A 24,657-nucleotide genomic window follows, 5' to 3' on the forward strand; every position below is an offset into this window, starting at 1 on the left:
AATTGAACCTGAATATAAGGTTAAGTTTATCTTTGATTACCTTTCTATCTTTTCCTTTTCAGTTATTTTCTCTTTCTACAAGTATTATCTTTCTCTGTAGTATGTTTGATCTTTCCTTCTCTCTCTTTTTTTAAAATAGTTTGATTTTTAGAGATGAAGTGAGAAGGAGAGAGTGAGAAACATCTATGTGAGAGTGCAACATTGATCGGCTACTTCCTCCATGCCCCCCACTAGGGATTGAGCCCGAAACCAGGGCATGTGCCCTTGGCAGGGAAGCGAACTGGCAACCTCCTGGTGCACAGGATTACACTCAACCAACTGAGCCAAACCAGACAGGGCTTTCTTTTACTGTTTTGAAAGAGTGTTCCCGATTTTGGGGTAAAACTTACTTTTTAATTTTGCTATGCTAGAACTCTGGCTGATACCCTATTTCTTTCATTTTTTTATTGCCAAACTTCTCAATTGAGTAGTTAAGGGGTTTGGCCTCCACTTTTTCATCACCTGCTCTTATAGTAAACTCCTGCATTCTGGTATACTATAATTCTCCCCTGAATCTGAAACAGCAGCACTCTCCCACTCAATCCTCCCATAAGGCTTAGAATCTAGTAGGCATTCAATGAATACTAGTTGAATAATGAATGAAATAGAAGCTTTAAAAGACTATCACTGAGCCCTAGCTTGTTTGGCTCAGTAAATAGAGAATCAGCCTGTGGACTGAAGGGTTCCAAGTTCGATTCTGGTCAAGGGCACGTACCAGGGTTGCAGGCTCAATCCCCAGTGGGGGCGTGCTGGAGGCAGCCAATCAATGATCCTCATCATTGATGTTTCTATCTTTCTCTCCCTCTCCCTTCCTCTCTGAAATCAATCTACACTAATAAAAGAGAAACATGGTAATTGGCGTACGACCGCTACCCTTTTCATTGGCTAATCAGTGAGATATGCAAATTAACTGTCAGCCAAGATGGCGGCCGGCAGCCAGGCAGCTTGAAACTAACATGAGGCTTGCTTGCCTCAGTGACAGAGGAAACCAACGTTCCCCGCCTGTGGCTGCAGGCCTCTGAGCCTGCAGTTTCAAACATTGTAACAAATACCTCCGGACTTCAGCCAGCAGATTCGCAACATTGTATGCAAAGGCCAGAAACCTACTTTCAGGAGCGGAGGCCTAAGAGCTGGAGCCAAGCCTCAAGCTAAAGCTGGCCCAGAATAAAAAAAAAAAAAAAAGGAAAAAAGGAGCGTTTGGGAGTTCAGTCACCCCCAGCCTGAAAACAGTCCTCAGCCCCTCACCCAGGCTGGCCAGGCACCCCAGTGGGGACCCCCACCCTGATCCAGGACACCCTTCAGGGCAAACCAGCCGGCCCCCACCCATGCACCAGGCCCCTACCCTATATAGTAAAAGGGTAATATGCCTCCCAGCACCGGGATCAGCGGAGCCGAGAGGCCTCCCGGCACCGGGATCAGCATGACAGGGGGCAGCGCCCAAACACCCTGATCGGCCTGCAGCTCTGTGTGTGACAGGGTGCGGCACCCCAACCCCCCCCTCCCCCCCCGGCCCTGCTCTGTGTTTGACGGGGTAGAGCCATAACCTCCCCATCGGCCCTGCCCTGAGTGTGAGAGTGGCGGCGCCCCAACCCCCTGATCAGCCCTGCTCTGTGGGTGATAGGGCGGTGCCCCAACCCCCCCCCCCGCCCCCCCCACAGGCCCTGCTCTGTGTGTGATGGGGTAGAGCCATAACCTCCCCATCAGCCCTGCCCTGAGTGTGACAGTGGCGGTGCCCCAATCCCCTGATTGGCCCTGCTCTGTGGGTGATAGAGGGCGGCGGATCCGCCCTGCTCTGTATGTGACAGGGGATGGTGCCCCAACTCCCCTATCGGACCTACTCTGTGAGTGACATGGGGGAGCTCCTCAACCCCCTGATGGGCCCTGCTCTGTGCGTGACAGGAGGGAGCTCCCCAACCCCCTGATGGGCCCTGCTCTGTGTGTGACAGGGGGTCGCGCCGCAACCTCCCCATCGACCCTGCCTTGAGTGTGACAGGGGGTGGTGCCCCAACCCCCCAATTGGCCCTGCTCTGATCCCGACCAGGGGCTGCAGCTAGGGATTGGGCCTGCCCTCTGCCACCCCGGAGCAGGCCTAAGCCAGCAGGTCGTTATCTCCCGAGGGATCCCAGACTGCTAGAGGGCACAGGCCGGGCTGAGGGACCCCCTCTTCCCCCCGAGTGCACAAATTTTTGTGCACCGGGCCTCTAGTATATATATATATTAGTATATTTTTAAAAAGACTATCACTGAGAGCTATCTAATACTTTCAATCATGGATTTAAAGAAATCTGATAAGAGCCCTGGCTGGGTGGCTCAATTGGTTGAAGCATTGTCCAAAAGGTTGCGAGTTTGATTCCCAGTTAGGGTGCATACCTAGATTGCAGGTTTGATCCTGGTTGGGGCACCTACAGGAGGCAACTGATCGATGTTTCTCTCTTTCTCTCTTTCTCTCTCTCTCTCTGAAATTAATAAAAACACACTCTTTGGTGAAGATTAAAATAAAAACAGAAACAAAACAAAACTTAAAAAAGAAAAGAAGAGCCCTGACTGGTTTGGCTCAGTGGTTGGAGTATCAGACCTTGAACTGAAGGGTTAGGGGTTCAATTTCCGGTCAAGGGCACATATCTGGGTTGCAGGGTCCCCAGCCCCGGTAGGGGCAAGTGCTGGAGGCAACCAATCTATGTGTCTCTCTCACCTCCATGTCTCCCTCCCTCCCTCCCTCCCTCCCTCCCTCCCTCCCTCCCTCCCTTCCTTTCACTCACTCTGAAATCAATGGAAAAAACGTCCTTGGGTAAGGATTTAAAAAGAAAAGAAAAGAAGAAATCTGATAAGAAACTACTATACCTAAACTCAATCTAACTGGATGCTTTTGTATAATGTGAGTTTTGTTGTTTTTTTGGTGTTTTCTTTTGAGAAGCCCATGGTTTGTATCAGATTCTGGAAAGAAATTTAATATATGTTCTTTCAGAGAAAGTTTTAACTCTCTCAAGGAAAATTTTTTAGCAAAAGCATCTTTTCTATTTTTCCTATCAAGAGAACTCAGACCATTCTTTTCCCAGTTCAGGGATACTCAGACTTTGGTTCTTGAACCCCATGTAGGCCTTTCAGCAGCTGTCTTTTTCTAAGACCTCCATTGTTTTAATCAGATTATGCCACAATAGGGTAATAACCATGCTGCCTTTGGTTAATGATAACTAAAAAGGTAGATTCTTTTAAAAACAGCAGTTCCAGCTTTGATCAATTGATTTCTCTTTAGTCATTTTAACAAGTAGACTTGTTAACAGTTAATATTTTTGCTTTAGCTGTCTAGTAGATAGTATTAATTTGTCAAAAGTTGTTACAAGTTTTCTTTGATATAGTAGAAGTCTTTTTATCTATTGCTATTCTATCTTATATAGCTTGTTAATTGAAAAAGTTGGTTAAAGCAGGAGATTAAAATGATACATACACACCATAAGCATTTTATTTCAGTTTGAAACAAATAAATATACATTTATTCACCAACCTTATGATGTATTAAGTATACGCCTGCTGATTAGAGTTCTTCATCTTTTTGGCATTAATTACATCCTGTGATTCATTGCTTGAAACTTCCAATTACAGTTTTTCTAAGTAGAGTGAGAGCTCTTAGTTACTTGAAACAATGAGTATAGGCTCCTCCTGGATTTTTTAATTTGCCCCAGGCTTATTTATGTGTCTTAACACACTTAAATTGAGGAGAGTTTATTTATTTATTTTTAATTGAATTTATTGGGGTGAAGTTGGTTAATAAAATTATACAGATTTCAGGTATACAGTTCTATAATACATCATCTGTATATTGTATTGTGTGTCTACCACCCCAAGGACAGTTTTTCACATTATTTCTATTTAGTCTTCTAGAGCCTTCAACTTAGTTTTCAAAGAAAGAGCAACTTTTTTACACTCATAGTTTATTAATACACTTAGGATTTCAGTATAATTATGTAATTGTAATTATGGGCCCAACTGGCATTGAGTAGTTTTGAGAACAAGTACACTGATCCAAGAGTAGTATAGTGGGAGCAGAAATGCCCCCATACCAGTGTTGCCTGTTAGCTACCAGTGTTCAGTCAGGGGTATGGGCAGTGCATGGTAAAGGGAATGGAGAATATCACGTAAACTGTCACATTAAGAGGTAAAAGAATGTCTAGCTTATTTGGTAAACATTTTAAAAAATATATATTTTATTGATTTTTTACAGAGAGGAAGGGAGAGGGATAGAACGTTAGAAACATCAATGAGAGAGAAACATCTATCAGCTGCCTCCTGCACACCCCCTACTGGGGATTTGCCTGCAACCAAGGTACATGCCCTTGACCGGATTCGAACCTGGGACCCTTCAGTCCGCAGGCCGACGCTCTATTCACTGAGCCAAACCAGTTAGGGCTGGTAAACTTTTTAATGTAATATACACAAAATGAAATGCAGACTGCTTAAGGGAACCATTTGATACATTTTGACACAGTGAACACACCCATAATAACCATTATTCAGGTCATGGTTATAAGACATTACTAGGATCCTAGAAGCCTCCCTTGTGCCCTCACCCAGTTTCTCTCTCACCACTATTCTGACCTCTATTACTATAGATTAGTTTTGCTAGTTCATGACTTTCATATAAATGGAATCATACAACATGTACTCTTTTACACCTGACATTTTCCACTTAGCATCATTTTTGAAAGTCATCCGTGTTATATTGGTAGCTTGTTCTTTTTCATTGTGGCATAATATTCTATTCTGCGAATATGCCACAATTTGTTTATCCATTCTGTCATTCATAGATGTTTAGCTTTGTTTCTAGTTTTGGACTCTTACAAATAATGCTGCTATAAACATTCTTGTACATTAACTTGATACACACATACATACATTTTTGTTGAGCATATACTTTGGAGTGGAACATCAGGATCGTAGGATATGCTTATGTTCCACTAGCAATATGTGAGAATCAGTTACTCCACATTCACCAATGGCACTTAAAAAAAACTTTATTATGTACTTATTTATTTTGTCATTTTGTTTATGTTGTATACTTGTTTTTTAAAAATATTATGTAGGCCAAAACCGGTTTGGCTCAGTGAATAGAGCGTCGGCTTGTGGACTGAAAGGTCCCAGGTTCAATTCCAGTCAAGGGTGTGTGTCTGGGTTGCGGGCACATCCCCAGTGGGAGATGTGCAGGAGGCAGCTGATTGATGTTTCTCTCTCATCAGTGTTTCTAACTATCTCTCTCCCTTCCTCTCTGTAAAAAAAAATCAATAAAATATATTTAAAAAAATATATTATGTAGAATATTTATGAAATCACCATCTAACCTAAGCAGTTTAATATTGAATATTGACAATATCTTACATATTCTCCTAATGTCCCCTTGGCTTTCAAGGTAAGTGCTATTCTAAATTTATTTTTTATTCTTTTCATTGCCTTCTCAAATAATAGTTTTATTTGAAACTATTTATCAGATACATATGTGTGTCTAAATAATATATTGTCTAATGTTAGTTGTATTTGAATTTTTATGTCTCCTTTTTTCCCCCCATAGTCGTATTTGAATTTTTAAAGTTTTTGAAAATTAAATTATATTGATTTTTTACAGAGAGGAAGGGAGAAGGATAGAGAGTTAGAAACATCGATGAGAGAGAAACATCGATCAGCTGCCTCTTGCACACCTCCTACTGGGGATGTGCCCGAAACCAAGGTACAGGCCCTTGACCGGAATCGAACCTAGGACCCTTCAGTCTGCAGGCTGAGGCTCTATCCACTGAGCCAAACCGGTTAGGGCTGTATTTGAATTTTTAAAAAAGATATGCTGTATGTAACCTGGAAATTGATTTTTCTTTCTTTTTTAATGCTTAACATTATATTGCTAAAATTTATCCATATTGTTACATATAGTTGTAGTTGACTCACTTTCTCTGCAATATATCATTTAGTGCAGGGGTCCTCAAACTACGGCCCGCGGGCCACATGCAAATACAAATATTGTATTTGTTCCCGTTTTGTTTTTTTACTTCAAAATAAGATACGTGCAGTGTGCATAGGAATTTGTTCATAGTTTTTTTTAAACTATAGTCCGGCCCTCGAACGGTCTGAGGGACAGTGAACTGGCCCCCTGTTTAAAAAGCTTGAGGACCCCTGATTTAGTGAATACATCACAACTTACTAATTTTCCTGTCAATAACATTTGGATTGTTTCCATTTCTTAGTATTATGAAGTCTACATGTTTTTGCATGTACCATGAGCAAGAATTTCTCTTGGTACTTAGGAATGTAATTTCTGGGTCATAGGATTGATAAATGTTTTACTTTACAAAAGAATGCCTATATTCCAAAGAGGTTGTACCAGTTTACACTCCTGCCAGCAGTAGATCAGAGATGAAATCATGTTCATTATGAGAGAATTTAAAATTACAACCTCAATTACTTTTAGAGATATAGGGCTATTTAAAGTTTCTATTTTTGTGTGTATCTGTTCAGTAACTGGCATTTTTTAAGAAATTTATTCTCTAAATTTTTGATTGTATTTACATACTGTTGTCTCTATGGTTGTATTATATTTTTGTCCATAAAATCTATTCTGATTCTTTTATTTAGAAGATCACTAATTCATATTTTACATAAGCTCACTCAACTTTAATATATTTTTATTGATTTCAGAGAGGAAGGGAGAGGGAGAGAGAGATAGAAACATCAATGATGAGAGAGAACCATTGATCGACTGACTCCTGTATGCCCTCCACTAGGGATCAAGCCCGCAGCCAGGCATATGCCCTTGACTGGAATCGAACCCAGGACCCTTCAGTCCACAGGCTTGTATCCACTGAGGCAAACCAGCCAGGGCTATACTGATTCTTTTTTTAAAAAAACTGAATATTGTTTTTGTTTTTTTTCCTTGATCAGTATTTCTAGGGATATTTTTGCTGGGCCGACAAGTAAATTTTTTCTTTCATATTTTTAAAATCTTAATGCATTACAAATTTTAAAAATTTTGGTAAAATACATATAATATAAAATTGACCATTTAAACCAGTGGTTCTCAACCTTCCTAATGCCGCGACCCTTTAATACAGTTCCTCATGTTGTGGTGACCCCCAATTTCATTGTTACAAATTGAACATAATTAAAGCATAGTGATTAATCACAAAAACAATATGTAATTATATATGTGTTTTCTGATGGTCTTAGGCGACCCCTGTGAACGGGTCGTTCAACCCCCAAAGGGTTCGCGACCCGCAGGTTGAGAACCGCTGATTTAAGCCATTTTATTTTATTTTTTATGCTTGGTGTAATCTTTTTTAAAAAAATCTTGCCCGGTGTAGCTCAGTGGTTGAACATTAACCTATGAACTAGGAGGTCATGATTCGATTCCCAATTGGGGCACATGCCTGGGTTATGGGCTTGATCCCCAGTGTGGGGCTAATCAGTGATTCTCTCTCATCATTGATGTTTCCATCTCTCTCTGCCTCTCCCTTCCTCTCTGAAATCAATAAAAATATATTTTAAAAAATAAAATAAAATTCCTTTGTGTGCTTCCCATTTACCCCCAGCCCCAAGTTTTTTGCAACTGTATTTGAGCTGGGAAACCTGAGGAGAGATTAGAAATAGGAAATTCTAGAGGAAGAAAAAAGACCTTTGATTTGGACAGGAAGAGCAGGTAGCAAGAAAGATCTTAGGGAGTGATGAGATAATAGTTTGTAAAGCAGAGATGGGGATAATATTTTTGAGATAGATACAAAATATAAGATGTCTAAGAGAACATGCTTCCTGAAATAAGAAGATGGTTTGATTCTAAGATTAAAGTTTCTAAAAGAGCAAAACATTGCTTTTTATAGCCATATTAGAGGCCTAGTGCAAGAAATTCGTGCACAGGTAGGGTCCCTAGCAGCTGCTGGCTGCCGGCCAGGGCCTCCCTTCCCTGGCTGCGGGCTGCCAGCTGGAGCCTTCCTTCATTCCACACCACCCTCTGGTGGTCAGAGTATGTTATTGTGAGCGATCGAACTCCCAGTTGGTCAAACTCCCGAGGGGACACTTTGCACGTTTGGCTTTTATATATATAGATTTTTTAGAGTACTTTTCTTCTAATCACTAGTTTTGTTTAGAAAAAATGCAAAACAAAACCTGTGGATATCTTTCAGAAATTTTGTACAAATAGCTATTACTATAACTGTAATTATGTGTATTTTTCCTCCCTCTAGAATCATCCTGGAGAGACATGAATGTCTGCAGTGATATTTCCTGATAAGAAGATAATAGAAAGAAAGGAGATCACCAGTTAGCAGAATTTCAAATAACCAGGATTTTGTACTTAACACCTCCAACTACAGACTTCTCTTGCCTACCTTTAAATCAGAGATCACTACAATCAGAACCCAGACAAGGCAAAAGAATACTTTCCTTCTGTATCTTTTGAGATAAAAGAAACTGCAATGTCCAGGAAACAAAACCAGAAGGGTAAGAATATATATGGGCATAAATTGTTAAAATCATAGTTGTGGAGTAATGATCAACATTTATATCTGTTTTTTTAAAAAGCATTCTCTTAATGTGTTTTGAATGGTTATACTTTCCCTCACCCTGTACAGTACTACTGTTAGTTACAACTTTTTATCATGACAGAAATTAATTTTAGAAGAGTACAGAACATTCATAACTTTATCTGTTACCTCATTAACTAAGTATCTGTAGATACTACTTTACAGCTTTGTGTATTACTACTTTTGGAATTCATAACACTTGCTTTTCTTATCTTAGAAACCTAATAAATTGGAATATACTTGCAGGATGGCCAAATGCCTTTTGAAAATGTACTTTTTGGAGAGTGAACATATGTTAGGGGGGATGCTAGGAGATAATATACTGCAGAATATTCTGTATCCTTTGAGTTGATGTTTCATTGGAGATAGGAAATGAAGCAAGAGAAAATGTTTCTAGATTTTGATTCCTTCTTTAGCTTTCCTTCTGGGATCATTACTCTAGTTTCTTGTCAAAAGTAAAATATAAGGTCCAGAGAGTCAAGAAATAATCAAGAATAATTATAAGGAGGGAAGGACAACAGGATTGTATAAAATCACTTTTCCATTTCCTAGAATAGCTGCAAAAAGGTTAAGGGACAGATTTAACAATAGCACTAGAACTGTTATACACAACTGGAATATATTTATTAAGGGAATGGCGATAGCTCTTCTGGCTCCCCTCCCCCTCATTCAATTTAATTTTCAATTTAATGTTCTTTTTTTTTTTTTTTTTTTTTTTTAATATATTTTATTGATTTTTTACAGAGAGGAAGGGAGAGAGATAGAGAGTTAGAAACATCGATGAGAGAGAAACATCGATCAGCTGCCTCCTGCACATCTCCTGGGGATGTGCCCGCAACCCAGGTACATGCCCTTGACCGGAATCGAACCTGGGACCTTTCAGTCCACAGGCCGACGCTCTATCCACTGAGCCAAACCGGTTTCGGCCAATTTAATGTTCTTTAGTAGAAAACAAAGCTGTAGATACTACGGATCTCACATGTTAAATATGAAAAAAAATGCTTTTAAACTTAATTCTGACATTGTAGTTACTACTAAAAACCTCATTATAAGAACAATATATCAAAGCTCCTTTTGGTCTTGAGACTTGTTTCATTGTATAGTAAATCAATATAAAGACAATCTGGGCTCTAAGGAACGGTTAGATTACTAAAGAAGCTAAACTGTTCTATGGAATGGGATTTATCAACTGAAAAGTTTTTATAACCCTTTTGTTTCTTTTTTAAACTTTAATTTCATCATAATTCAGTTTCCTTTTTCCCCAGTTATGCTTGAAACACTGATATGTTTTCCTCCTGCAAATGAGAAACATTATAGTAAAAATAGGATTCCAAACTTTAAAATAAAATAATTTATTCTAAAAGGTTAGCATTTAATTTTTCCTAAAGAGTTAACTTTAGCAGATTGCTTTGACCTCTAAAATCCTAGTCTTTGTTTATTTCATGTCTGTGTTTTGCTAGAGTTATAAAAATGTCTTGATTACTGTAGCTTTATAGTATTCTTGAAGTCAGGTAGCATCACTTCTTCAACATCGTTCTCCTTCAATATTGTGTTAGCTGTTCTGGATCTTTTGTCTTTCCATATTAACTTGAGACCAGTTTGTCAATATCCACAAAATAAATTACTGGGGATTTTGATTGGGATTGCTTTAATATATATTAAATATACTAGAGGCCCGATGCATGGATTTGTGCAAACAGGGGCGTCCCTCCGCCTGGCCTGTAGGGATCATCGGGCCAAAATGGGCTCTCCGACATCCCCTGAGGAGTCCCAGGTTGCTAGAGGGCGGTTCTCCGGTGATGCTCCTTGGAATCCAGCTCCCTCTTCTCTGGCTCCAGGTGTGTCACCACAGCTCAGCAGCTCCTGCGTTGAGCATTTGCCCCCTGGTGGTCATTGTGCATCATAGCTACTGATCCAACGGTCAGACGGTCGCTTAGGCTTTTAGATAGATTGTGTGTGTGTGTGTGTGTGTGTGTGTGTGTATAATTTCAGAGAGGAAGGAAGAGAGAAACATCAATGATGAGGGAGAATCATTGATTGGCTGTTTCCTTCATGCCCCCTACTGGGGATCAAGCCCATAACCAGGGCATTTGCCCTGACCAGGAATCAAACAGTGAGCTCCTAATTCATAGGTCAATGCTCAGCCATGAACCACACCAGCTGGGTTTAGGATTGCTTTTAATCTACATACCAAGTTGGCAAGAACTGACATCTTGACAATATTGAGTCTTCCTATCCACAAACATAGACTGTCTTTCTATTTATTTAGTTCTTTTCTTTCTTTCTTTCTTTAGAGTTTTGTAGTTTTCCTCGTATAGGTCTTATGCATACTTTCTTAGATTTATACCCAAGTATTTTTGGGGTGTTAAAGTAAATGGTATTGTGTTTTTTATTTTAAACTAGAGGCCCTGTGCATGAAAATTCACACACTTGGGTGTGTCCCTCAGCCCAGCCTGCGCCCTCTCGCAGTCCGGGAGCCCTCAGGGGATGTCTGACTGACAGCTTAGGCCTGCTCCCTGGAGGGGAGGCGACCTGGCAGGCTCATCAGGGGACGGAGCCAGTTGGCAAGCAGCCACCTCCCCAACCCCTGCTGCTGCAGCTGCCACCGGTGGCCTCCCTCTGCATGAGGTGAACCCAGCGAGCTGATTTGGGGAAGGTGCTAAACAGCCCCGCCCCAAATTGCCTGGAAGCCACTGAAGCCGCCAGTGGCCTCCCTCTGTGGGAGGCGATCAGGGCGGGCCTATCAGGGGATGGCCAGGCCAGGGAGCAGTGGGCACTGCCCACGCCCATCACACCTCCTCTGCCACTGGTCACTGCTGCCCCACGATTGCCATCACCTCCCTCTGCCCACTGGCACGCGCCTTGGCTGGCCTGGCACCGCCTGCTCGCTGGCCCCCCACTAACTGGTAGTTCTGCCGTTTGGTCAATTTGCATATTACCCTTTTATTATATAGGATTCCATGTATTCATTGCTGTTACAGTGATGAACTTCTGTATCTTAACCTTGTATCCTGCAAAGTTGATATAATCATTATTAGTTCCAGAAGTTTTAAATGACATTTATTTTTAAAGTTTATTATTGACATTAAAAAATATGTTTTTATTGAATTTTAGAGAGAGAGGAAGGAAGAGGGAGAGAGAAATAGAAACATCAATTGGCCTCCACCAGGGATCGAGTCTGAGCATGTGCCCTGACTGGGAATCTAACCGGTGACCTCTTGGTGCACAGGATGATGCTCAACCAGTGAGCCATACCAGCTGGGCTATTATTGAAATTTTAAGCTTATCAAAAATAGAATGGTATGGTGCACTCACCAATAACCATAATTCGGGTCCAATAATTAACAACACATGGCCAATCTTTTTTGTGTATACTTTAACCCCCAGTGGATTATTGTTATTATTATTATTTTTGTTTATTTGTTTGTAAATCCTTCACCCGAGGATATCCATCCGTTTATTTTTAGGGAGAGTTGAAGAGAAAGGGAAAGACAGAGAGAAGCATTGATGTGAGAGAAATACATTGATTGGTTGCCTCCTGCATGAACCCCGACCAGGGCCCAAGCTGGGGGGGAGCCTGCAACCAAGGTACGTGCCCTTGACTGGAATCAAACACAGGGCTCTTTGGTCCTCAGGCTGACGCTTTATCCAACTGAGCCAAACCGGCTAGGACTATTATTTTTAATGTTCAAGGATCTCTGAACTTTTTTATTGGCCTTCTGTCCCGCACCCCCATGCTCTCACCAAGGAGTACCCCATTTCTGCTGCCTTAATACCTCAGAACTTTGGTGTCATTGACCTTAGATACCACTTTGCTGTCCACAATCCTACGCTGGTGGTCTTTTGAATGGATTGCATGGAGTTGCTGTTGTCCAGGGCATCACCAAGATGGAAGTCCTCCCCTTCTTCCAGCAAGCAGTAGTAGGTGGTGATCTCAGCCTCCAGCTTGACTTTGATGTTCAGCAGGGCCTTGTACTCTTGGACCTGGCACTTTCCCTCTGCCCAGGTCTGGGCCAGCTCTGACTCTAGCTGCAGCAGGATCCCATTGAGCTGCTCCATCTGCATGGCATAGCACATCTCCACCTCCCACAGGCTGTTCTCCAAGCTGGCCTTCAAATTTTTCATGGAGTCCAAGTTGATCTCCAAGGACTGGACTGTACATCTCAGCCCCGTGAGTGTCATCTCAGGAGCTCCTATCTCAGCAGTCTGTGAGGTGACCACTGTGGTGCTCTCCTCTGTGACCAATAATTGTCTAGCTGGGACCAGTACTTGTCTAGCTCCCCTCCTTTCCTCAGAGTCAGCTCGTCATACTGGGCCCAGATGTCCGCCATGATCTTGCTGAGGTCCTGAGATTTGGGGGCATCCAACTTCCCGGTCAACACTGAGTCAGCAATCTAGTTTGGTAGAACATTTACTTCCTCCTTGTGCTTCTTCTTCATGAAGAGCAGGTCCTCCTTGAAAGCCTTGCTCTCTATTGCCAGCTGCAGCTGAGTGATATTAATGTCATCAATGACCTTATAGAGCTCATTGATGTCACTCTCCACTGACTAGCGCATGGCCAGCTCTGTCTCATACTTGACTCTGAAGTCAGCAGCAGCAGGACAAACATCATCAGTCAGCAGAACGATGTGGGTTTTGTCCACAGAACTTTCAAAAAATCTGAGGCCTCGGGTCCTCAGTTGTCTTTGAAATAATGCCCCCAGTCTCTGACCTGGGGTCCCTTTTTCTCCAGGTGTTCCTGAACTTGATATCCAGTATCCAATTATCAGCCTCCAGGCTTCTCACCCTCTCCATGTAGGAGGCCAGGCCATCATTCAGGCATTGCATAGTCTTCTCGCTCTGGATACTCCCTGTGCCCACAGACCCCCAGCCATCCCTGCAGCCAGGCCCCGGGACCTTCAGCTGTCCCACACACTGGTGGAGTGGGACACAGAGATCCAGGAGCCAGAGCCCCTGCCACCTACATACCTGGTAGATGCTAACTGTGCCGCTTGTTGCCCGGGCTTGGTCACTGGCAACCGCACTGAGTCCAGGGTCCAGTAGTTTGTGGAGAAGCTGGAGTGGGTGCTGAAGCTGAGGTTGTTCAGGGAGGAAGGCAAGAAGCTGAGACTCCGGTTCAAGTCACCCCCCAGCCAATTATTTTGAAGCAAGTTTCTGACATCATCGCAGGGAAAGACTTTTTTAAAATCCTCACCTGAGGATATGTTTTTACTGATTTTTTTTATTTTTTATTTTCAAGAGAGAGAGAAACATCGATTTTGGAGAGAAACGTCGATCAGTTGCCTCCTGTATGCACCTTGACTGTGGTTGGAACCTGCAACCTAGGTATGTGCCCTAACCAGGAATTGAACCTGCATCCTTTGGAGTATGGGATGATGCTCCAGCCAACTGAGCCACCTAGCTATGGCACAGGGACTTTTTAAATAGACATAAAAAGCACTAATCAGGAAGAAAAAGAATGTTGCTGCATTGTTACATTAAAATTAAGAACTTCTGTTCATCAAAAGACACAGTTAAGAGAATGGGAGAATAAATTTGCATCATATTTAAAGAACAGGGAACTACTATAGACCAGTAAGAAAAAGATAATTCTGCCTTCTAACTCTGGGCAAGAGTAGGCATGCCAGAAAAAAGAATATCAAAATGGCTGATAACATGTAAAGGCACTCAGTTTTTTTTGTTGTTAATCCTCACCTGAGGATATCTTTTCCATTGATATTTAGAGTGGAAGGGGTGGGGTGAGAGAGAGGGAGAGAGAAAAACATGGATGTGAGAGAGACACATCATTTGGTTGCCTCCCACATGTGCCCCTATTGGGCCCGGGGATCAAATCTGCAAGCCAGGTACATGCTCTTGATTAGGAATTGATCCCATGATCCTTTGGGTGTGAGGGCCAACACTCTAACCACTGAGCACACCAGCCAAGGCGGCACTCCATCTCTTTAGAAATGAGTGAAATGCAAATTGAAATGATAATGAGATGTGGCTCGGTTGGTTGGAGTGTCGTCTGGTGCACCAAAAGGTCAAAGGTTTGAGTCCCAGTCACATGCATACCTATGTGTGTGCTCTATCCCCGGCTCTGTCAATCAGGACAAGTGTGAGAGGCAACTGGTTGATGTTTCTCTTTCACATCGATGCCACCCTCTCTCTCTCTCTCTCCCCCTCCCTCCCTACCTCTCTCCCCCCCCCCCCCCCTTCCTCTCTCTCTAAAACATCAATGAACATGTCTTTGGGTGATAATTTAAAAAAAAAAATTAATAATGCCAAGAGAGTGAGTATGTGGAGCATTAGAAACTTTTAAAAAACTGCTAGTGGAAGTTTAAATTGGTATTTTGAAAAATTGTTCGACATTATGTATTAAAGTTGAAGATATACATACCCTATGACTAGGTTGTATTTCTGGGTATATTTGGCAGAAAGGCATTCCCAAGTATGTGAGGAGATTGTATAAGAGTATTCAAAACAGCATTATTTGTATTGGCCAGAAACTAGAAGCAACCCAGTTGTCCACTATCAGAATAAACAATGGCATAATCATACAATGAAATATTATTAAGCAAGGAAAATGAACAAATTATTTACTTGTAAGAACATGCATGAATTTTACAAACACAGTGTTGAACAAAACAAGCCATGCCCCAAAATTAAATGCATGTGGAGTTAGTCCTTTTTAGACAAAAGCAAAGCTATACCATAATACTTAGGTATGTGTTTTTAGTTGGTAGCAACTATAAAGAAAGGAAGTTTAGTTACCTTTGGTGAATGGGAGGAGCTATAGGAGGGGGGGTACATGAGGAGATTTCTAGAGTATTAGAAATGTTTTATTTCTATTTTTTTTAAATCTTTATTGTTCAGATTATTACAGTTGTTCCTCTTTTTTCCCCCCATAGCTCCCCTCCACCCGGTTCCCACCCCACCCTCCGCCCTCACCCCCCCTACACTGTCCTCATCCATAGGTACACGATTTTTGTCCAGTCTCTTCCTGCATCCCCCACACCCCTTTCCCCCACAAGAATAATCAGTCCACTCCCTTTCTATGCCCCTGATTCTATTATAATCACCAGTTTATTCTGTTCATCAGATTATTTATTCACTTGATTTTTAGATTCACTTGTTGATAGATGTGTATTTGTTGTTCATAATTTGTATCTTTAGCTTTTTCTTCTTCCTCTTCTTAAAGAATATCCTTCAGCATTTCATATAATCCTGGTTTGGTGGTGATGAACTCCTTTAGCTTTTTCTTCTCTGTGAAGCTCTTTATCTGACCTTAAATTCTACATGGTAGCTTTGCTGGATAAAGTAATCTTGGTTGTAGGTTCTTGGCATTCATCACTTTGAATATTTCTTGCCATTCCCTTCTGGCCTGCAAAGTTTCTATTGAGAAATCAGCTGACAGTCCTATGGGTACTCCCTTGTAGGTAACTGACTGTCTTTTTCTTGCTGTTTTTAGGATTCTCTCTTTGTCTTTTGCTCTTGGCATTTTAATTATGATGTGTCTTGGTGTGGTCCTCTTTGGATTCCTTTTGTTTGGGGTTCTCTGTGCTTCCTGGACTTGTAAGTCTATTTCTTTCACCAGGTAGGGGAAGTTTTCTGTCATTATTTCTTCAAATAGGTTTTCAATATCTTGCTCTCTCTCATCTTCTGGCACCCCTATAATTCGGATGTTGGTACGCTTGAAGTTGTCGCAGAGGCTCCTTACACTACCTTCGTATTTTTGGATTCTTTTTTCATTTTGCTTTTCCGGTTGGGTGTTTTTTGCTTCTTCATATTTCAAATCTTTGACTTGATTCTTGCAATCCTCTAGTCTGCTGTTGGAACTCTGCATAATATCCTTTATTTCAGTCAGTGTCTGCTTAATTTCTAGTTGGTCCTTTTTCATAACCTCGAGGGTCTCACTAGATTTCTTGAGGGTCTCACTACATTTATCGGCGGTCTCACCAGTCTTTTTGAGGGTCTTACTAAATTTATCGGCGATTTCTAGAAAGTTCTTGAAAAACCTTAAAAGTGTGGTTTTGGCCGAAACCGGTTTGGCTCAATGGATAGAGCGTCAGCTTGCGGACTGAGAGGTCCCAGGTTCGATTCCGGTCAAGGGCATGTACCTGGGTTGCGGGCACTTCTCCAGTGGGAGATGTGCAGGAGGCAGCTGATCGATGTTTCTCTCTCATCGATGTTTCTAACTCTCTATCTCTCTCCTTTCCTCTCTGTAAAAAAATCAATAAAATATATTTTTTAAAAAAAGTGTGGTTTTGAACTCTATATCCAGTCATTTGCTTTCCTCCATTTCTGTCATTTGTGACCTGTTTCTTTGTCTCCTCATTTTTTATGCTTCCCTGTGTTGGTAGAGTGGCTTTGTGTGCTAGGTGTCCTATAGGGCCCAGTGGCTCAGCCTCCCCAATTACCTCAGGTGGACACTCTTGGTGCACCCCCTTGTGGGCTTTGTGCACAGTCTTGTTGTAGTTAAGCCTTGATTGTTGTAGGTATCACTGGGAGGAATTGACCTCCAGGCCAATTGTCTGTGAGAGTCAGCTGTGTCTACAGTGGGAGAACTTCTGTGCTGAAGACACCCTTATGAGGCAAGACTTGCTTCAGTGGGGCTTTGGCGCTCACTGAGTCTGCCCCCTGAATGTGACCCTTATGGATCTGAGGAGTTGTAATTGGATGGTCCCACTCTGACCACTGGGTACACTGGCTCTTGGATCTAAGGAGGTGCTAATTTAGCCTCAGCCTGAGGCTAACCAGCAGGAGCTATGAAGAGATCTGCAGATTCCCCTTCCTTGTTTGGGGTTTGGAGGTGCCTATAGGAGGCCCAGCTGTGAAGCAATGTAAGCTGCTGTTGGGCCTTGGGCCTTCTCTTGGAAGTTTTGGGTCTGTCTGGCCCAGCTGCAGTTTGTTAGGTAATTTTCAGATTGCAAAGGCCAGGGCATTCATATGCAAAAGCCTCTGCTGCAGCTTGGGTGGGGCAGGGTCTCAGGGAATCAACAGGGTGGAGCAAGCACCTATGGCTGATCCTTAGCTCTGCCCTAAGGGGCCCCGTGTCTCAGTGTCCCGGTAATGGCTGCAAGCACCTCTGAGAGAAAGCCGCCCTCGTGTTCCGAGTTCTGCCCGCTGCCGGACAGTCCAGTTTCTCCCCGTATGAGTCTAGGTCCCCAGAGACTCACCCAGAAGTGGAGCTCAGAGCAGTCGGGGGCTTGTGACTCCCTCCCGATTCAAAAAGACAGCCGAGTCCTCAGTTGCCAGCCCTTGCCGCGTGCGCCTCCGTACCTCTGCACTTCTGCACCTCCTGAGACTCACGTGTGCTTTTCTCTTTCCTTCTAGTTGTAGAATTTCCACTCAGCCAGTCTTCCTGTGGTTCTGGATGATGTTCGTTTTGTCTTTTAGTTGTATTTTTTAATTTGTTGTGGGAGGGAGCAATTTCTTGTGTTTACCTATGCTGCCATCTTGGTTTCTCTATCAGAAATGTTTTATTTCTTAGCCTGATTAGTAGTATTTGGGTATTTATTTTGTGCTAAATTATCAAGCTGTCGCCGAAACCGGTTTGGCTCAGTGGATAGAGCGTCGGCCTGCGGACTGAAAGGTCCCAGGTTCGATTCCGGTCAAGGGCATGTACATGGGTTGCGGGCACATCCCCAGTAGGAGATGCGCAGGAGGCAGCTGATCGATGTTCCTCTCTCATCGATGTTTCTAGCTCTCTATCTCTCTCCCTTCCTCTCTGTAAAAAATCAATAAAATATAATAAAAAACAAAAAAAATTTAAATTATCAAGCTGTCATACTTTATGTGTGTATGCACTGTACATGTTATATTTCACAATAAAATTGTTTAAAGAGAAGACATTTCCTTAGAACAGAATGGGCTTAAATAAGTGTGTAATTTAAGTGTAGTGAGTTTCCTACCTTCACAAGTATAACACTTAAAAGCTAGGGTTCGCCTGGCCGGTGTGGCTCAGTTGTTGAGCATTGACCTGTGAACCAGGAGGTCACGGTTCGAGTCCTGGTCAGGGCACATGCCCGGGTTGCAGGCTCTATCCCCAGTGTGGGGCATGCAGGAGGCAGCCGATCATGTTTCTATCTCTCTCCCTCTTCTCTGAAATCAAGAAAAATATATTCTTAAAAAAGAAAAATAAGCTAGGGTTCACCTTGTGATAAGTATAACAACTATTTTGAAATAGAAATATTTATAATTAAAATAGATTATTGATCCATAAGTCAATTTAAGAAAGAAGCTAATAGATTTAATTCTTATTTGCATGAGGTTAATGAGTGAAGAGTAACAGATTTTGCAGTGCTGTGGTTTTATGAGAATGATGTTTTTGTTGGAGACAGAAGCATGTGATTTTTAGAATTGACTTGTTCGTTTCTGTACTCCCCCCCTCATTATTTATGGAATACTTAGTTTCTGTAATCAAACCCATGTGGATTAAGACCTTATATATTTAATACTGTGCGCACTGCATTTCTGTACTTTGAAGCAAGGGGATAGGATGGGGTGGAGAGGGATGACATTGACTATTTGACAGGGCTAGCAGGAACATCCAGAGCAAAGTCTTGTACAATGATAAGAAAATATCTCACATCTATCATACAGTTTTAAAAAGATGATTTCCTTTTTCTCACTCACTCTCCTTCAGATTCTCAAAAATTCTACCATTAGTCTGTACTGACTGATCTTAGTAATTGAAGATTTGTTTGATTTTTTTTTTTTTTACTTTTTTTTGGGGGGGGGGTGGTAATCCTCACTTGAGGATATTTTTTCCATTGATTTTCAGAGAGAGTGGAAGTGGGGGTGGGGGGAGAGACAGAAAGAGAGAAGCATCAATGTAAGAGAGACACATTGATTAGCTTAGCTACCTTTCGCACTCGGATCGAGTCCGCAACTGAGGTACTGAAATCGAACCCGGGAACCTTCAGTTCATGGGCCGACGCTCTCACCATTGAGCCAAACCGTCTAGGGCTATTTGACTTTTAAATATTACAATTCTTAAATATTTTATTTTTTTTGACTTATAGAATTGAGTTTCCTGGAATAGCTGGTAGAATTCTTGAGAATATGAAGGACAGTGAGGAGTAGGAAATAATAATAATAAAAAATGTGTGTTCAATTCACCTAATCTATCTAAGCCCAGAAGTATGGCTTAAGTTGCAATAACATCCAAGAATAACCATCTCATAAGATAGAAGATCCCATTAATAGAGAAATGCAAGTGAAATTTAAAAATGAGGGTTGGACTGGTAAGAGAGGCTGAAATAGGCCCTTATTAGCTGAAAGTATCTTTTTCTTCAGACTTAAGAAAAAGTATCTTTTTCTTCACACAGAGGCATTTTATAAGATGTGATTTATTTGCAGACTGATTATCTGGCTTTTAGATCATCCAGGTTTCTTGATTTTTTTCCTCCCCCCTATTTTTATTGGCTGTCCATCTTTTAGCCACATTACAATTTATTTTTACCTTTCCCTAAATAAAAGGAGAGATTAGCAAGTAGAAAGGTAAAACTCAAATCAATCCTTCTTACTACTTAGAAATAAATAAAGACTTAACTAAATATTTTAATTTTTATTCTATTTTAGTGCTCCTTTCCTTAAAAAAGCCTGAATGTTGGCTGTAAATAGCAAAATAATCCTCATGTGGCTTCATAATTTTCAAAGTAACTTTGAATTCATGTAATCCCTGGGACTACATACAAAGTTTTTTAAATCTAAAATCAGAGGAGAATATGTACTAATGTTAGTAATGCAAAATTTGAGTTTTGTTTTTTAATAAAAATCACAGTTCTTAGGTGCTTTAATTTTTTGACTTATGAAATCGAGTTTCTTTCCTGGAACAGCTGGTAGAATTTGAAGCATAATAAAGAGTAGGAAAGAATTATTTTAACAATTTATTTTATTTCATATGTGGAATAACTAATTCCAGAGTAATGGGAAATGGCATGGAGACAGAAGAGGTTGGGCATTAAAATAAATATTATTGCCTCACTGCTATTCTCTAGAGCAGTGGTTCCCAACCTTTTTTTGTCCAGGCCCCACCTAAGCATCTCTAAAATCCTGATGCCCCCTCTCCCCCCATGACATATAATTCTTACTATTCAAAGAGTGAACTCTTATTCATGTGGAGGAAGCCTAAAAGGCCATTAACTTGGTCTGAGTAAACTTCCAGAGAACAGGGGATCCATGAAAGAAAAATAAAAGGACAGTTGAAGTACTGAGGAAGAAATCACTAAGAAATTGTTTATAAAAAATCCTATCTAATAAAAGAGAAAAATGGTAATTGGCGTACAGCGATACCCTTTTCATTGGCTAATCAGGGCTATATGCAAATTAACTGCCAACTAAGATTGGCAGTTAACTGCCAACAAGATGGCGGTTAACTGCCAACAAGATGGCGGTTAATTTGCATATGTAGGCACAATGCAGGGAGGCGAAAGGGAAAGCAGGAAGAAGCCCCTTGCCACTGACAGTGATCGGAAACCCAGGGGGGAGCTAAGAGCTGGGGGGCAGGGCAAAGGCGGCCCTGGGGCCGCCTTTGCCCTGCCCCCCAGCCATGATCGGAGAATCAGGTGCCTTTTCTGCCCTGGCCAGTGATAGCAGGAAGTAGGGGTGGAGCCAGCGATGGGAGCTGGGCACGGTTGAAGCTGGCAGTCCCGGGAGCTAGGGGTCCCTTGCCTGGGCCTAAAGCGGAGCCCACGATCGTGGGGCCGCTGCAGCTGCGGGTCCCCGCTGCCCAGGCCGGACGCCTAGGCCAGAGGCGTTAGGCCTTGGCAGGGGCGGAGCCTGCAACCGCAGGGAGCTGGGGGTCCCCTGCCCAGGCCTGACACCTCTGCCGGAGGCCTCAGGCCTGGTCAAGGGGCCGATCCGGTGATTGGTGATCGGAGGGTGATGAGGGTCAACTCCTCTGGCCGAGGCATCAGGCCTGGGTGGGGAGCGGAGCCGGGGATTGGGGGGATATGATGGTCCCCTTGCCCAGGCCTGAAGCCTGGGTCAGAGGCGTCAGGCTTGGGCGGGGGGTGGAGCAAGCGATCAGAGGGAGATGGGGGTCCCCTGCCCGGGTATGATTCCTGGGCCAGAGGCCTCAGGCCTGGGCAGGGGCCAGAGCCAGTGATCGGGGGGAGATGGGGGTCCCCTGTCCAAGCCTGACACCTCTGGCGGAGGCGTCAGGCCTGGGCAAGGGGCCGATCAGGTGATCGGAGGGTGATGGGGGTCTACGCCTCTGGCCGAGGCATCAGGCCTGGGCTGGGGGCAGAACCAGTGATGGGGAAAATGAGGGTCCCCTGCCCAGGCCTGACGCCTCTGTCAGAGGCGTCAGGCCTGGGCAAGGGGCTGATCCTGCCATTGGAGGGTGATGGGGGTCAACGCCTGAGGGCTCCCAGTATGTGAGAGGGGGCAGGCTGGGCTGAGGGACACTCCCCCCCACACACACACACCCAGTGCACGAATTTCGTGCACCGGGCCCCTAGTAATAATAGAAGTGATATGAAAAAATAGCAAATAAAGTTTCAAAACAATAGAGAACTGAAATGCATAAATTTGTCACAATATATATTTATATACTATATATGAGTCCCCTAGAACCATAAGAAATGCAAAAAATTCAGTTAATAACTTATTCTCAAATTGCCCCTCTTAAAAATGTGCCCCATGCTGGGAACCACTGCTCTAGAGTATATTACTAAGAATGTTTTTGAAAGGTAGACTGAGTTTCCTATCCAACCGTGGAAGAATTGACAGAATTATTATTGGAACAGCAAACTTTTTAAACAATGAGAGAACCTCAAGAATTCTTGGAACTTAAAAAAGGAAAGCTTATTCTGTTGCCCGTGCTAGAAACCTGGAAAAATCTGTTGGTGTGAGTAAGGTAGGATTTAATTGCTTGTCTGTATCTTTAATAAAAACCCTGATTTTTCATCAGGTTCTACCTGGAAAAAATCACTCATTCTAGAAGCTTGGAAATTCCCCAGTGTAAAAGAAGAGGCCTAACATCCTAGAACAGGGGTGGGCAACCTTTTTGTGAGTGCGTGCCAAAACCAGCAGAATCTCTGACTCAAAATTCTTCTGCATGCCAACCCTAATTTATTTTTTTTACTTTCTTTTTTTAATTTTTATTTTCTTAATAAATCTTTATTGTTCAGATTATTACAGATGTTCCTCTTTTTTCCCCCCATAGCTCCCCTCCACCTGGTTCCTACCCCACCCCATGCCCTTACCCCCCGCCACTGTCCTCATCCATAGGTGTAAGATTTTTGTCCATCTCTTCCTGCACCCCCCCACACTCTCTTCCCCCCAAGAATTGTCAGTTCACTCCCTTTCTATGCCCCTGCTTCTATTATATTCACCAGTTTATTCTGACTTAATTTTTAGGTTCACTTAATTTTTAGGTTTATTTGTTGTCACTTTATTGTTCATAGGTTTTATCTTTACCTTTTTCTTCTTCTTCCTCTTCTTAAAGAATATCCTTCAGCATTTCATATAATCCTGGTTTGGTGGTGATGAACTCCTTTAGCTTTTTCTTTTCTGTGAAGCTCTTTACCTGACCTTAAATTCTACATGATAGCTTTGCTGGGTAGAGTAATCTTGGTTGTAGGTTCTTGCTATGCATCACTTTGAATATTTCTTGCCACTCCCTTCTGGCCTACATGGTTTCTGTTGAGAAATCAGCTGACAGTCGTATGGGTACGCCCTTATAGGTAACTAACTGTTTTTCTCTTGCTGCTTTTAAGATTCTCTCTTTGTCTTTAGCCCTTGGCATTTTTATTATGATGTGTCTTGGTGTGGTCCTCTTTGGATTCCTCTTGTTTGGGGTTCTCTTCGCTTCCTGGACTTTGTAAGTCTATTTCTTTCATCAGGTAGGGGATGTTTTCTGTCATGATTTCTTCTAATAGGCTTTCAGTATCTTGCTCTCTCTCTCTTCTGGCACCCCGATAATTCGGATGTTGGTATATTTGAGGTTGTCCCAGAGGCTCCTTACACTATCTTCATATTTTTGGATTCTTTTTTCATTTTGCTTTTCCGGTTGGGTGTTTTTGCTTCTTCATATTTCAAATCTTTGACTTGATTCTTGGGATCCTCTTGTCTGCTGTTGGATCTCTGTATATTATTCTTTATTTCAGTCAGTGTATGTTTAATTTCTGACTGGTCCTTTTCCATTCTTTTGGCATTCTCATTAAGATCCTTGAAGGTCTCACTAAGTTCCTCGGAGGTTCATAGAAGATTCTTGAGTAGCCTTATAACTGTGGTTCTGAACTCTATGTCCTCCATTGGTTTGCTTTCCTCCATTTCTTTCATTTGTGACATGTTTCTTTGTCTTCACATTTTTGGCTGACTGCGAGGACCCACTGTGTCTATAAGAAGAACTGCTGTGCTGGAGACACCCTTATGGGGCAGGACTTGCTTCAGTGGGGCTTTGGTGCTCATTGAGTCTGCCTCTTGAGTGTGTCCCTTATGGATGTGAGGAGTTGAAATCTGGTATCTGACCAGGGGTACCCTGGCTCCTGGATCTCCAAGTCACCACTGTGTGAGTCCACCCAGCAGGAGCTACAGCGATATCAGCAGATTTCTCCTCTTTGTTTGGAATCTGGAAGGTTTGGAGCTCTCTAACTCAGCTGCAGTTAGATTAGGCTGCAAAAGCCAAGGTGATTCCTTTGCACTGCTGAGCACAGCTTGGGAGGGGATGTAAATTGAGTGGGGCGGGGTCTCAGAGAATCACCAGGGCAGAGCGACTGTCCTCAGCGTGTCTGCAACTCCTCGGGACTCCGCGTCTCTGCAGTCCCACGCTCCCACAGCAACAATGATCCCTGCAAGCAGCTCTGTGAGAAAACCCCCCTCACTTTCCAAACCGCTGTAAGACAGTCCAGTTTCTCCCCATAGGAGTCTGGGACCTCAGAATCTCGCCTTAAACGAGCTCAGTGCGTTCAAGAGCTTGTATCCCCTTCCGAATGAAAAAAACGGCGCACCAAGGTGCAGCCGCCTCACGCACGCCTTTGTACCTCTGTTCTTGGCGCGTCTGCACCTCCTACCAGGTCTCAATGCGCTTCTTTCTTTCCTTCTAGTTGTAGAACTTCCACTCGGCCAGCTTTCC

General features: G+C 42.7%; 1 protein-coding gene across 4 annotated transcripts in view; it reads left to right on the forward strand.

Moving 5' to 3' along the window:
- The window catches only part of SPATS2 (spermatogenesis associated serine rich 2), a 129,776-nt gene that overhangs the window by 43,358 nt on the left and 61,761 nt on the right, over positions 1-24,657 (forward strand). For all 4 annotated transcript variants that reach the window (XM_059682771.1, XM_059682774.1, XM_059682772.1 and 1 more), the window contains one exon: positions 8,253-8,508. In XM_059682771.1, coding sequence (XP_059538754.1) covers positions 8,484-8,508 — 25 coding nt within the window. In that variant the 5' untranslated portion in view covers positions 8,253-8,483. The remainder of the gene's footprint in view (positions 1-8,252; positions 8,509-24,657) is intronic.

Source organism: Myotis daubentonii, chromosome 2 (assembly GCF_963259705.1).
Source record: "Myotis daubentonii chromosome 2, mMyoDau2.1, whole genome shotgun sequence".
Lineage (NCBI taxonomy): Eukaryota > Metazoa > Chordata > Mammalia > Chiroptera > Vespertilionidae > Myotis > Myotis daubentonii.